General features: G+C 38.8%; 2 protein-coding genes across 2 annotated transcripts; both read right to left on the bottom strand.

Annotated features, from left to right (window-relative positions):
- Positions 1 to 633: 633 nt before the first annotated feature.
- LOC131224871 (lignin-forming anionic peroxidase-like) lies at positions 634 to 3,569 on the bottom strand. The gene is made up of 3 exons (XM_058220320.1): positions 3,135 to 3,569; positions 2,367 to 2,532; positions 634 to 1,479 (listed from the first exon to the last, which is right to left on the bottom strand). Exons 1-3 carry the CDS (start codon positions 3,567 to 3,569, stop codon positions 1,094 to 1,096), a joined length of 987 nt encoding a protein of 328 aa, XP_058076303.1. The 3' UTR covers positions 634 to 1,093.
- A 7,910-nt stretch (positions 3,570 to 11,479) lies between these two features.
- LOC131228336 (lignin-forming anionic peroxidase-like) lies at positions 11,480 to 14,466 on the bottom strand. Its single transcript, XM_058224168.1, has 3 exons — positions 14,014 to 14,466; positions 13,219 to 13,384; positions 11,480 to 12,389 (listed from the first exon to the last, which is right to left on the bottom strand). Exons 1-3 carry the CDS (start codon positions 14,446 to 14,448, stop codon positions 12,004 to 12,006), a joined length of 987 nt encoding a protein of 328 aa, XP_058080151.1. The 5' UTR covers positions 14,449 to 14,466; the 3' UTR covers positions 11,480 to 12,003.
- Between the last annotated feature and the right edge of the window lie 228 nt (positions 14,467 to 14,694).

The following is a 14,694-nucleotide window of genomic DNA, read 5'->3' as shown; positions in this document are numbered from 1 at the left end:
ATCAACATTCACATGTGCCAACCTTGCACGCACGTAGGACATCTAAACCATTTGGGCCTGTGGTATAGTTGGCTTGACTAAAAGAACAGACCTGTCAACTCATGTGTTGTATGTGTACAGTATACATGGATGATATGGAAGACTTATGAGTAGTAGACGCTCAATGTACATATGGTTGTTATGATAGTAAATTGCCCTGATTTTCCACACCAAGCATCCACATAGTTCGGCCCACTAGATGTAAGGATCTTCGATCTTCCCACGTGCTAGGAAGGCACATGTGACTACACGTGGAGGTGTGTGTGAGTTGAGTATTAGACCATCTCTATTTTTCCCTTTTCTTTTCCACACACAACCGCACTCACCCCCAATGGGAGCTCGAACTCATGACCTCAGGTTGCACGAGACCATCTTTTACAAGAGAAAATTCCAACTCATAGGACAAGGGAATCTCACATGTAAAACTAAAGATAACACACAGCTTATAAATTACCATAAATCTGCCAAATTTGTCTTTTCTTTATTATGTAAATCAACACTGTATAACTACAGATTATATAACACCCAGATCCATAGCTCAAGTAGGAGACTGAGTGAAAGATACCTCGTTTCAACACCCAAGCTAACAAAAAAAAAAAAAACTACAAATTATAAAACAATTATCTCAATTAAAGCAATTTAGAGATTATCTTCAATATTGCTATTTCTCAAGGAGAACTTTTTAAATGGGATAAAACATAGAAAATGAGATGAATGATATCAATAAATAGAGACTCAAGACACCACATAACAATTACAAACACACACAATAGGCCATGAAAAACAATTTCACCCAACTCTCTTTACCCTACGACACAACATAGTTTAAAAACAAGAAAGCTCGACTCAACTCAAAACTCAATCAAGTCAACTTGAAAACTCATAATTGAGTTTTTTCAAGCGCTTATCTTCGGTTTTTACCCAATTGTGACCTGATCAAATTTTCCTTGAGTCTTGGTGAAATCTAGTCAAGTCGATTGTTTCCACATTTTTTAAACCATGCAAGACACATGCACACTTACTATCAATAAACCAATTTGAACTTAAGTACACATCAATTGATTGACTTGCATCTCCTCCTTATCTCCCCAGAAGACCCAGTGAGAGGATCAATGTCGCCCATCTTGACCATAGCCGCAGCAAAATCGGAGTAGAAAGCAGCCTGGTCGTTGCTATACTTGGTCACGAAATTGTTAGTGGAGCTTCCACTGAAGAGAACCTGGTCTGTCTTGAGGAGACCCTTTCTCTTAATGAGGTTCTTGTAGTAGTTGTTGTCGAAGGAGTTCGGTGTTACTAGATCGATTGGAGCCAAATTGGCGTCACCACCATTGGATGGACACCCACGTCGGCGAGTACTTGCGAAGCCAGCATCAATGTCGGTCTCGTTGTAGATCCTATTTCGGAATGTTATACATTGTGCTTGGCCAATCGTATGCGAGCCTGCCATATTGATCACAACAGTGTCATTTTAGCTAATGTAGACATGCATATATGAGAAATGTAATAATTAAAGTAGAAAATCAATTAGAGAGCGACAACTGGTACCTAAAAGCACTTTTAAAAAATAAAAACTACTTTTACTTTTTAAAGATACCTTCATATGTCGCGCCATTTGATAAACTGAAAAAAAACAAAAAAAAACAAAAAAAAATCTTTGAAAACTTAAAGTGCTGAATTATAATTTTGAAATAATTTTAGGAATATTTTAATTAAAAGTGAAAAGAAATTTTAATTCACCACCACCTTCAGCATTAAGTGAAGAGAGGGGAACTGAAAAATGATCCATATTTTCAGTGAAAATTAATAATTTGTATTCATTAAACAATTTGAATTATATAAGTACTTAAAATAAGTGATAAGTGTTGAAAATAAGTTTTATCAAATGGTACCTAAGTATGCCTTAGCATTTTACCTTATTATAATTTTATCAGCTCTACCATATCATTTTTCATATCAGTCAACTAAATTAATGCAAGTTATAATATGACTAGTTGGTACATTAGTCTCTTCTTCAATACCACCCATTTTCCAAGCCTAGGATGGGGTGGTCACCATCCACTAGAAGTGATTCTTGAGAGCCGTAGGCAGGCAAGGTAGGCCTACTGTGTAGATCTAGATGGTTAATGTTGATTATCAGATTTTTTGTTATAAAATAATGGAACGAGCCATTTTTTTAAGGGACATGATTACATGGATAGGATGCTCAGTATGATGTGATTCTTGCATAGTGGCTCATGGAATGTAGTGTGTACTGAATAGACGGTCCAGATTAGTTAATCTTATAAATACATGTCTACACGTGCAAACATTTGAGGAGGCCTTCTTACCTGAGAGTGCAACCATCTCTTTTGCGTTGAGACCCTTCCTTTTGAATAAGGAAATGAGAACGCTGAGGTCGTCTGAAGCCCTAGGAATGTTACTTTCTGCTTGGCTTTTGCTCGCTGTCCTCGAGTCCCTCCTTCCCAGCTTCACTTTCCATGTAGGTCCACCTACCTGTTTATTTATTTAAAAACAACCCATCTTCAATATGAAAATTTGCAAATTTTAGACTTTAAGTGGACCATAAAAGAACCGGGCCCAAATCAATGGCCCACGTTGAGTCCTCTTATATAAACGGTTTGGATCATTGAAACACCAATGTATCCAATGAATGTTTATAAACTATACATGTATAGTGAAAAACACCATCCACAGTGTCTTTAAACCATCCATTTCTTTTATAATGATATATAGCTCACTTGATGATTGGTGGGCCAACAGGCCAAGATATTCATCATAGGCACAGGGCCATCGAGGACATGGGTCTATATGCAAGCCTAGGCCGAATTTCCCCAGCCATAGCCCTACAGGGCCCATTTCCATCTCTGCTTGAGCCATGAATACTAAGCTCATTTGGCTAATGAAAGATATATGGGCCTCGTTTTGGATCTGACCAAGACTCAATGTCCCTTATGGCTGGACCTTGATTACATCATTTTAACTACAGGCCTATCTTAGGCCCATTGAGTTCTAGCCGATCCACACGCTGTATATGTTTAAGAAAATCATGTTTTCTCTTTTCAATGAGCAAGCAAGATCCATATGTAAGCACTCACAGCAACGGATGCATCACGTGCCGCGACTGCAAGTATGTCCGCGCAAGACACAACCCCTGGGCAAACATTCTCCACCCTAGACTTCACCTCGTCAACCACTTCAAAACCTCTCACTGACCCTGAATTCTGAAATGCACCCCTCTCGCCTGTGAACGAAGAAGTGTCTTCGAGCAAGAGCGAACCGTCGCACCCTTGGACGAAGCAATCATGGAAATGGAGCCGAATGAGAGATCCGGCCATCCGACGTTCACGTGAGATGGCTGTCCTCACAGCAGACTGGATCGTCGAGAGCGCATTAGGGCACGCCTTATCATAGAACGTGGATGATAGTTTTGCATGACATGACCCATTGGACACCAATGACAACATGGTAACAAGAAAACATGCAAGGTAGACACAAAAAACCCTGGTGGGCTTGACTACTAGAAAGCCCATTTCTCTCTTCTTCTCCTCTATGTTACTCTACTGCTGTAAATCTAAAGAAGTTTTAATGAGATATGGAAGTTACAGCCTTTTATAGACAATGGGATTCTTATATCTTGGGTTGAATTAGTCTGATTTCAACGCACGCCAGTTTACATGGTCTTAGTAAAACAGCTGTATTAGTCTCTAGGCTGCTGGTCTTCCGTACAATGAACTAGGATATGGTGATGGTTTGCCACCATTTTAGATGGTGGTGACCCATCAACTGTTCTAACGTTATACACGTATCACATCCGTGTCTTGCAAAAAAGGTGGGCTCCTGTTGATGTGGTTCATCCCAAAAATCACACTGATTGAATGATCCAGACTTTTGAATTGGAGATTAGAATAAAGTGGCCAGAGGTCCTCATTCAAATGTTTCAGATTGTTGGATTGGTGTGCTTCATTTATACATTTGCCTTTAAATTTAGATGGCCCAGATTTATGTACATTTATGGATCACTCACGGACATTTTGATTATGGTGGTGAACTATCACAGTGATCTGTCGAATAATAAATTGTAGAGAAATTAACCACTGTATATGCCATCTTTTACTCAGCATCTTTTTAAAGCGATCCCAAACTTTACTTTCTCAAGGTAAACCATTCTCTGCAGACAGAATATTCGAGGATGAAATATCTTTACATTCGATACCTATAGCTACGGATTATAACTGTGCTGTAGGAATTTAACAACGGAAACACAAAAGAATTTTTTTCTGCAAATAGTATGTCCGCACAGAATGACTTACTTTGGGAAAGTAAAGTTTGGGAGCACTTTGAAAGATGTCAGGTAAAAGGTGGCGTTTACAGTGATCAATTTTTCATTGTATAATAGACGAAAAGTAAAATCTTATATTACTTTGGTAGAGCATGATGGGAATTGCACACGTGGCATACATGTAAGTAAAATAAAACTGTCGAAATTATATGGTTCTGGTTTAGATGTAACGTAAACCAAAAGATTATGCCTATTTGATCGTATGATTGTCATGTAATGCATTTATTGTACGGTTAAAAATGATAAAATCCAACGGTCCTATTTCAACAAACAAGTGTCCACGATTCAGAGGTTAATATGATCTTGGGACCATGACGTATCACACGTGGTTGAAGATTTGATTTATTAGAGTTAATACATGCTACGTTTACAATATTTGAGTGCCTGCGTATCAAGCTACGTACTCCACCGGACTATGAAATAACTCCAGGTGGAAAAATGACTATGCAAGGAAAACAAGTCGTACGGCTTCTTATTCCGTGGATGAAGTCAGAATATTACCTAACATTGTTTACCAAGACATTTTCAAATGGTGTGTACATTAAACAAGGATGATGGTGGGTGGATCGTAATTATAGTTTTTCAATGATTTTTGGTGAATCTGGATCATCCATCTGGTGGTCCATTTTGAAGATTGACCATGGTCAAAAAAGCTACTAATTTCATGAAAAAATCAGGTGGATGAACGGATTTTATTCATGTGAATGTGAAGCATTAATGATCTTTATTTTCAGCGTCTATTTAACATAAACATATTGTACTATCATTGTTGGTTGATCTGTGAGTTTTTATGTATGTACACAATCGAATACTAGGAACACTAGATGAATGGTCTGGATTCCCCATTCGTTCATCCATGTGATGATGCGATGTAGCTACGAACACTGACGCCATTAACCGACTCAGCGATGAAGGAAATACCGAAATGGACGGGACTTCGTAAGGGTATATTAGTCTTTCTAGAAGCGGAGAAGTAGCTCGAGGCACGTGGAAATATTTGCCGTCGGGAAATAATACAGTAGAACCGGGAGTACCAGAATATGGTAAATCAATCTCTTCAAAGTACATATGGAAGGGTTATATGTTTATCAGTACCGTCCATCTAGTATTATTCATCATTTTTTGCTTTTTTTAAAAAAAATAATACTATTAAAGGAATTTCTTCCACCACCTTTCCTTACTTTCTGAGAATAAATGCAGATCACTAGTTACTTTTGCTTTTTCTGCCACTGCTGGCAAGGCCAATGGTTAGATGGACAGGATCTCTTCCTTAAAAATTTACTTTCAACCACTTTCCATCAAGACAACTTGATGGACGGACGAAAATAACGTGCACTGACGTGTAAATAAGGCCAGTGCACTCAACATTGGAATCACATATTTACATCGTATGTGGACTATGGGTTATCATTTTCCTTCGCCATTATCTGTTTTTAATTATTGTGTGGCCCACCTGACGAGTGGACGAGCTTGGAAATTTCACCTTGGGCCTACCCAATGAACAGACCTGACCTTGCGTTCGTGTACCATTTTGGCATGTGTAAGCCACTTGTAGATAAGACAGGGGACGTGCATGAATTTGTGCAGAACAAATCAAAATCACTCATTTTCACCAGTCACCTCAAAATCATTAAAAATGTTGAAGCGGTCTTGAGCGTGCATCTTGATTGAGGCGGTGCCTGACATCATCCGACTTTGCTCCTTAAGTGTACATTAAATCAATAGTCACGTACTTATGGGTCCCATTTGGAGTAACGAGCGTGGGTTTACTTCAGGTTGCAGAAAAATCTGGACCCTCCATCAACCACTGAACAGTTAGATTGTCTTTTAACCTAACCTCTGGCCCATGTTGATCTAGCATTTAAAACAAAAGACCTATGAGACATCACTTTTGCACCTTTCATTTTTGAATTGGTCAAATATTGAAGAAAAAGTTAGACGGCTAGGATTGCCTAGTAAGCTTACTTTTTTGAAATATAAACCATCAAAGGGCCAGTGTCAGGAATTGGATAGAACCTATTGATGGATAGATTATCCAAGTAATAATCAGTTCTTTTCACATAGATTATCCAAATTGCTAACGAAATTCTGATTGGAGGATAACCAAGAAACTGTACAAAGAAGATTATATTAAGTCCTATTTTTCTTCATATATGGTATGGACCACCCACCATTTACTTTTAGCTATCTATCTTATAGGTCACTGTTTAGATGGTTAGGATTACTTGATGAACATGATTTTAGAGATATGGTCCATCAACAGTGAGAGCCACAATTTTGGATGATCTGTATAGCTGTACATCAATGCCACCATTTTGAAAATGGTTCTAAACTAACATAGGAGTACAGCCTCGCCCTGACCTGGAGTGATGCGTGGGTGGCACGAACGCGGGCGCTGCAGATGGCAGGTGGGCATGTAATGCAAGGGCACACGGTGAGAAATAAAGATTTCCTACAGGAATATCAATTTGCCAGTTTCACCGTGGAATTGTCTTTGCACACGCGCACGCACTAGGTACTTTTTCATTGCTACTCGTAACTAGGGATATATTAAGTGGGGCCCACCATGATTCACATGTACTTATTTATGCTGTCCATTCTTTATGCCAGATCATTTTACAGCGTAAGTAAAAAAGTGAGGCAAATCCAAATCTGAAGTGGACCACATTATAGGAAAGAGTGGGGACGAAACACCTACCTTTGAAAACTTCTCAAGGGGTACTGAAGCTTTGGATCAAGCCGATATCTTAATTTTCCCTTCATTCAGGTCGGTATGATCTTATGAACATGTTTTTTTTTTTTTTTGGTGAAAAAAAAAAAAAACCAGGAATTGTATTAACCTAAAAAAGGGGACTATACAATAGAGGGATGCACATTTGAGCAGCCCAAAGGTACAAAACTCCCTCAGGCTACCTATCATATACCTCTACATTAAAAGAAAAAATGGATGGAGGGGGAAATGTTTTCTCTAATATGAGCCAGGTCCAAATGATCCAAAGAGAGGACTCTGCCAATGGGCTGAGGGAAGATCATACCAGACCTAAAGGGTCCTCCCAATTTGAGTCTGCTCGTTGCCCAATTTAGCCAAGGCATCCACAACACCGTTGACTTCCATTGGAGCATACACAATGCTGACTCGAATACCCCTCCTTAAAGAGTCTATACAGGCCCATCAGTACCACGAGCTCAAATTTGAGGGCCTCTCTCCGTTTAGCATATCCACTATGACCTAATTAGAGTCACTCTCGACCAAAATTTTGGGAAACTGTGCTCCGCCTATAGGGAAAGGCCTTCAAATAGCACTCAAGCCTCAGCACAAACATTAGAGCCCTGCCTATAGGCACTCAAGAAAGCAAAAACAAAGTTAACGTTGCTTCCTTCGCACACTCCACCTTTGCCAAATGGCCCCGCGTGAGTTGCCTTGTGAAGAGCCATCCATATTAATTTTGATCTAGCCATTTTTTGCCCTCTCCCAATTCAGCAGAGATAGGCATCTGCTACGAAAGAGTCTCGAGACTATCCAAGGCCAATTGTTGAGAGAGGAGGCTATCCTTGAAGAAAGGAAGAGCTGGGCTAATGACAAATAACCACCTTTTGATTCGGATGATAGTCCTCTCCACGTTCACCTGAATATCTTCAAATCGGTGGTCATTTATTTCTTTTCAAATTTCTCAAAAGATAACCTTAGGAGCAAACCATGTAAGGACATAAAATGATCTGCGTTTGAGACAACTTGCCATCATTTGTCTCTGTGTGCTTCCTGATAAAAGATGAGGATCAGGTATGTATATTGTTGAATTCTCTCCCAATTTCGTATGAGTCATTCAATGACTCTTTTGTACACCGATAGAACGACCATTAATGTTGAGACCGTTATCTCAACCCTTCAGTCAGAGGCGATGAAAAAGAAAAATGGTGATATAGGTGCTTCTATAAATGCATTGGTTACAAGCGAGAGAAATTTTGAGCGGGATAGCGGATCTTCACGATTGAGTTCTAAATCCAATGGTAAGGGAAAATGCAAATTGATGTGTTGGAATTGTGGCATGTCAAGGCACGTGAAGAAAGATTGTTAGAATCCTAAGTTGAGAAAGGAGAATTCAATTAGTTCTTCGAGAAAGGCCAACACTGCAGAATCTAATGTAGGTACGACTGGTTGTGATATGTTGTCAATGTCCATGGTCGAACACTTATACAATGAGCGTAAAGATGAGTGAATTTTGGATACGGGGGCATCGTATCACATGTGCCTCATTGGAATTGGTTCATCAGTTACAGTGAGTGCGATGGTGGGTAAGTGAGTAATGATAACGCTTATAAAGTACTGGTGGGCGTTGGATCGATGCACATCAAGATATTTAATGGCATAGAGCGTATCTTGATCGAGGTAAGACATGTTTCTTAATCGAGGAGGAGTCTGATATCTTTGAGAGTACTTGAGGCACTACGGTGCAAATTCACCAGTTTCAATTGTGTGCTTAAAGTTTCAAAGTGGGCACTCATAATTATGAATGTGCAAAGGAATGAAAACCTTTACAGGTTGATTAAGAGTACTTCATCGAGTGAAGCTACAACATCTGCAGTGGATTCCACGTCTACACATATATGGCGTGCACGCTTAGGCCACATGAGCGAGTGGGGTATGGAGGTACTTTCTGACTGTTGTTTAATTTCATTTTTTAAAAGCATTAATTTTAATACATGCGAACATTATATATATGGTAAACAATCAAGGTTATCTTTTAAGTCTACCATCCAATTTTCAAATGTTTGAATTTATAACTTATCGTATTTGAGATTCTTATATGTTTATCGGAAACTAGCAATGATCTGATGACGCACCAAGACCTGAGCGGGCCAAGACCCCATCCGTTAGACAAGAGATTACTCTCTTTTTCAAATCAGCCACAAGGGGAAAACGTTTGATGGCAAACAAACATCATTGGTAGGCCTTAGGAAGGTTTCAACAGTGGGTGTCATTATCACCCCTCTTTCATATAGTGTGGTCCACTTTAGCTTTGGATTTGCTTCATTTTTGAATCATGCCTTGAACTTTTTTGGATACATCATGGTAGGCCTCATAGAGTCAGATCACTAGGGATGACCAGGTCTCCTGGCAATCCACGTGCCTGGACAGGCTGCGTCCAATGATCTGCTGGATGCAGTCTATGTCTGGGTGGCGTTCAGCCGTGCATTAAAATGATTATGGAGCCATGGCCCTACGTTTTAGATATGAAAAACAGTGAACACCCATCTTGTGCAAAAATGTGAGGCAACTATATATCATATAATGTCTCCTCTTCCTTACCATCATCATCATGGTCACCTAATTAGATGGTTATGAATGTCCACTTGAAATGACATGATATGCAAGATGAACGGCTTGGAAGTTGTAAATTAATTTTCACGGTGGGGTGATAATTTGCCTTCCATATGATCTAATAGACCCATGCTGAATGTACACTCCATAAATAGGCATGGCCTACACCATGCGAATTTGAGTCTTAATAATAATAATAATAATAGTAACAATAGAAGATAAAGACCATTAAAGAAAGGATCAAGCTTTCAACATTTGTATACTTGGTACAGGCACATCAGATCCAAACCTTTCATCTACCTACCCCTACATTGGAATTTGGATTGCATGTACTAAGAAAAGCAAATCACTTTGAATACAAATGGACAGTCACCATATGATCTGATTTTATTAGCTCTGTATGCTCATGCTCATGCTCATATACATACTCCATTCATTAGACATTGTAACACTTTCAGTCTACATCATGAACACATTCGTAGGCCATGATATGGGATGCGAATCAGCTGGAGCATTTTCTAGCTTTCATTGTGTTGGTTTATTGTCATGTGGATGATATTTGCACCATGGCAAGACCAAGATATTGAATCCAGAGCTTTACAAAGGCTTCATACGCCTATACATTTTGACACAGGGAAGGGTATAAGGAGAGAGATCAATATCTTCCTAAGTAGATAAAACCTTGAATATAGTTTTAGATTCCTATCTTTTTCAAAAATTGATTGTAATCATATTAACATTGTTTCAATAAGGTTAATTTAGGACATTTTAATTTTTATAAAACTTACTATTTCGGATAAGTTTTATTTTAGTTGAATTAAGACTTTTATTAAGGTTAGAAATTTGCTATTTCGGATAATTTTAAATTAGGGTTTTATTTTTTCTTTATTAATAGTATAATCGAAAAATTATATACATTAGATATTATTGAATAATAAAATTTTAAAATTTTCTTTTTATCTTGTAAATTCAAAAATAACCTTGTGAATGATTTAAAAATAAGAAAATATGATAAAAACTTGATTTTGAATTGGAAGCGTATGTTTTCTTATGAAACAAACAGACATGACCCACTTTGTGGGTCGATTAACTTTGGATGACTCGCTACATAAAGATCGATAGATCATGTGTCCTATAATGATACTCAAATGAAAAGTTATGGCTGATTTATGATTTACACTTTGAATGACAATTTCTCACTATCCGAATTGTGTTTATTTGGGAACCGGACCTGTTAACTCATGCTCGAAAAAATTTCGAACCAAGTTCAAGCTTGCCTAAGCTCAACTCGACTCAGATTGAACCCCAACTTGAATCGAACTCGGATTGAATCAGTTCGGTGACTCGGTTACTTTGATATTGACATTGCTCACCATGGTGTTTGATAAAATGACTCAACGAAGTGTCGGCTGGTGGCAAGGAAGGTATGTATATGAAACAAATACCCATTTTTCTTGATTTTGATGTTGCCGATCTTAGATCCTCCCACGTGCTAGGAAGGCACATGTGACTACACGTGGAGGTGTGTGTGAGCTGAGTATTAGACCATCTTCGCTTTTTTTTTTTCTTCCTTCCATACACACCTGCGCACTCACACCACAATGGGAGCTTGAACTCATGACCTCATGTTGAAACTCTTGTGAGTCTACCACTAAGCCATAGGGTTGCTGGCGACCGTCTTTTGAAAAAGAAAATTCCAACTCATAGCCCAAGAGAATCTCTAGATATTAAAAAAAACATGTAAAACTAAAGATAATACACAACTCAAAAATTACCAGAAATCTGACAAATTTGTCTTTTCTTTATTATGTAAATCAACACTGTATAACTACAAATTATAAAACAATTATCTCAATGAAAGCAATTTAGAGATTATCTTCAATATTACTATTTCTCAAGGAGAACTTTTTAAATGGGATAAAACATAGAAAATGAGATGAATGATATTAAGAAATAAAGACTCAAGACACCACATAACAATCACAAACACACACCATACTTGTGGTAGTGAAAAACACCTTCACCCAACTCTCTTTACCCTATAACACAACATTGTTTAAAAAGATGAAAACTCGACTCAACTCAAAACTCAATCAAGTCAACTTGAAAACTCATGATTGAGTTTTTTCAGGCGCTTATCTTCGGTTTTTACCCAATTGTGACCTGATCAAAATTTCCTCTGAGTCTTGGTGAAATCTAGTCGAGTCGAGTTGACACAGATGAGTCGATTGTTTTCAAATTTTTTAAACCATGCAAGACACATGCACACTTACTATCAATAAACCAATTTGAACTTAAGTACACATCAATTGATTGACTTGCATCTCCTCCTTATCTCCCCAGAAGACCCAGTGAGAGGATCAATGTCGCCCATCTTGACCATAGCTGCGGCAAAATCAGAGTAGAAAGCAGCCTGGTTGTTGCTATATTTGGTCACGAAATTGTTAGTGGAGCTTCCACTGAAGAGAACCTGGTCTGTCTTGAGGAGACCCTTTCTCTTAATGAGGTTCTTGTAGTAGTTGTTGTCGAAGGAGTTCGGTGTTACTAGATCGATTGGAGCCAAATTGGCGTCACCACCATTGGATGGACACCCACGTCGGCGAGTACTTGCGAAGCCAGCATCAATGTCGGTCTCGTTGTAGATCCTATTTCGGAATGTTACACATTGTGCTTGGCCAATCGTATGCGAGCCTGCCATATTGATCACAACAGCGTCATTTTAGCCAATGTAGACATGCATATATGAGAAATGTAATAGTTAAAGTAGAAAATCAATTAGAGAGCTACAACTGGTACCTAAAAGCACTTTTATAAAATAAAAACTACTTTTACTTTTTAAAGATACCTTTATATGTTGCGTCATTAATTTGATAAACTGAAAAAAAAAAAAACAAACCTTTGAAAACTTAAAGTGCTGAATTATAATTTTGAAATAATTTAAGGAATATTTTAATTAAAAGTGAAAAGAAATTTTAATTCACCACCACCTTCAGCATTAAGTGAAGAGAGGGGAACTGAAAAATGATCCATATTTTCAGTGAAAATTAATAATTTGTATTTATTAAACTATTTGACTTATATAAGTACTAAAAATAAGTGATCAGTGTTGAAAATAAGTTTTATCAAATGGTACCTAAGTGTGCCTTAGCATTCTACCTTATTATAATTTTATCAGCTCTACCATATCATTTTTCATATCAGTCAACTAAATTAATGCAAGTTATAATATGACTAGTTGGTACATTAGTCTCTTCTTCAATACCATCCATTTTCCAAGCCTAGGATGGGGTAGTCACCATCCACTAGAAGTGATCTTGAGAGCCGTAGGCAGGCAAGGTGGGCCAACTGTGTAGATGGTTAAGGTTGATTACCAGATTTTTTTGTTATAAACTAATGGAACTAGCCATTTTTTTAAGGGACATGATCACATGGAAAGGATGCTCAGCATGATGTGATTCTTGCACAGTGGCTCATGCAAATACATGTCTACACATGCAAACATTTGAGGAGGGCTTCTTACCTGAGAGTGCAACCATCTCTTTTGCGTTGAGACCCTTCCTTTTGAATAAGGAAATGAGAACGCTGAGGTCGTCTGAAGCCCTAGGAAGGTTACTTTCTGCTTGGCTTTGGCTCGCTGTCCTCGAGTCCCTCCTTCCCAGCTTCACTTTCCATGTTGGTCCACCTACCTGTTTATTTATTTAACAACAACCCATCTTAAATATGAAAATTTGCAAATTTTAGACTTTAAGTGGACCATAAAAGAACCGGGCCCAAATCAATCTCAATGAAATCATGGGCCCACGTTGTGCACCAATGTAGGCCCATGATGAGTTCTCTTATATAAACGGTTTGGATCATTGAAACATCATGTATCCAATGAATGTTTTTAAACTACACATGTATAGTGAACAACACCATCCACAGTGTCCTTAAACCGTCCATTTCTTTTATAATGATATATAGCTCACTTGATGATTAGTGGGCCAACATGCTGAGCCGTTTATAATCAGCATCCGCCCATCGCAGACATGGGCCTAGATGTCAATACAAGGCCCAATTCCCCAAGCCATGGCCCTACAGGGCCCATTGCCATCTCTACTTGAGCCATGAATACTTAGCTCATTTGGCTAATGAAGGATATATGGGCCTTGTTTTGGACCTGGCCAAGACTCACTGTCCCTAATGGCTGGGCCTTGATTACATCATTTTAAATCAGGCCTTTCTTACGCCCATTGAGTTCTAGCCGATCCACACGCTATAAAAATCATTTTTTCTCTTTTCAATAAGTAAACAAGATCCATATGCATGCACTCACAGCAACGGATGCATCGCGTGCCGCGACTGCAAGTATGTCGGCGCAAGACACAACCCCTGGGCAAACATTCTCCACCCTAGACTTCACCTCCTCGACCACTTCAAAACCTCTCACTGACCCTGAATTCTGAAATGCACCCCTCTCGCCCGTGAATGAAGAAGTGTCTTCGAGCAAGAGCGAACCGTCGCACCCCTGGACGAAGCAATCATGGAAATGGAGCCGAATGAGAGATCCGGCCATCCGACGCTCACGTGAGATGGCCGTCCTCACGGCGGACCGGATCGTCGAGAGCGCATTAGGGCACGCCTTGTCATAGAACGTGGATGATAGTTTTGCATGACATGACCCATTGGACACCAATGACAACATGGTAACAAGAAAACATGCAAGGTAGACACAAAAAACCCTAGTGGGCCTGACTACTAAAAAGGCCATTTCTCTCTTCTTCTCTTCTTTATGTGACTCTACTATTGTAAACCTAAAGAAGTTTTAATGAGAGATGGATGTTACAGCCTTTTATAGACAATGGGATTCTTATATCTTGGGCTCATGAATTAGTCTGATTTCAGCGCATGCCAGTTTACTTGGTCTTAGTCAAAAAAGCTGTATTTGTCTCTAGGCTGCTGGTCTTTCGTACAATGTACTAGGATATGGTTATGGTTTGCCACCATTTTAGATGGT

This window comes from Magnolia sinica, chromosome 2 (genome assembly GCF_029962835.1).
Source record: "Magnolia sinica isolate HGM2019 chromosome 2, MsV1, whole genome shotgun sequence".
Lineage (NCBI taxonomy): Eukaryota > Viridiplantae > Streptophyta > Magnoliopsida > Magnoliales > Magnoliaceae > Magnolia > Magnolia sinica.
This window is presented reverse-complemented; position numbering and strand designations above follow the sequence as displayed.

What these genes read in the sequence shown, in the direction of transcription:
- LOC131224871 (XM_058220320.1), bottom strand. Translation starts at nt 3,569, where the DNA reads ATGGGCTTTCTAGTAGTCAAGCCCACCAGGGTTTTTTGTGTCTACCTT. An exon ending in CACGTGATGCATCCGTTGCT is followed by an intron (nt 2,533 to 3,134) that starts GTGAGTGCTTAC and finishes ATAAATAAACAG; the next exon opens with GTAGGTGGACCTACATGGAA. An exon ending in AGAGATGGTTGCACTCTCAG is followed by an intron (nt 1,480 to 2,366) that starts GTAAGAAGGCCT and finishes TCAATATGGCAG; the next exon opens with GCTCGCATACGATTGGCCAA.
- LOC131228336 (XM_058224168.1), bottom strand. Translation starts at nt 14,448, where the DNA reads ATGGCCTTTTTAGTAGTCAGGCCCACTAGGGTTTTTTGTGTCTACCTT. An exon ending in CACGCGATGCATCCGTTGCT is followed by an intron (nt 13,385 to 14,013) that starts GTGAGTGCATGC and finishes ATAAATAAACAG; the next exon opens with GTAGGTGGACCAACATGGAA. An exon ending in AGAGATGGTTGCACTCTCAG is followed by an intron (nt 12,390 to 13,218) that starts GTAAGAAGCCCT and finishes TCAATATGGCAG; the next exon opens with GCTCGCATACGATTGGCCAA.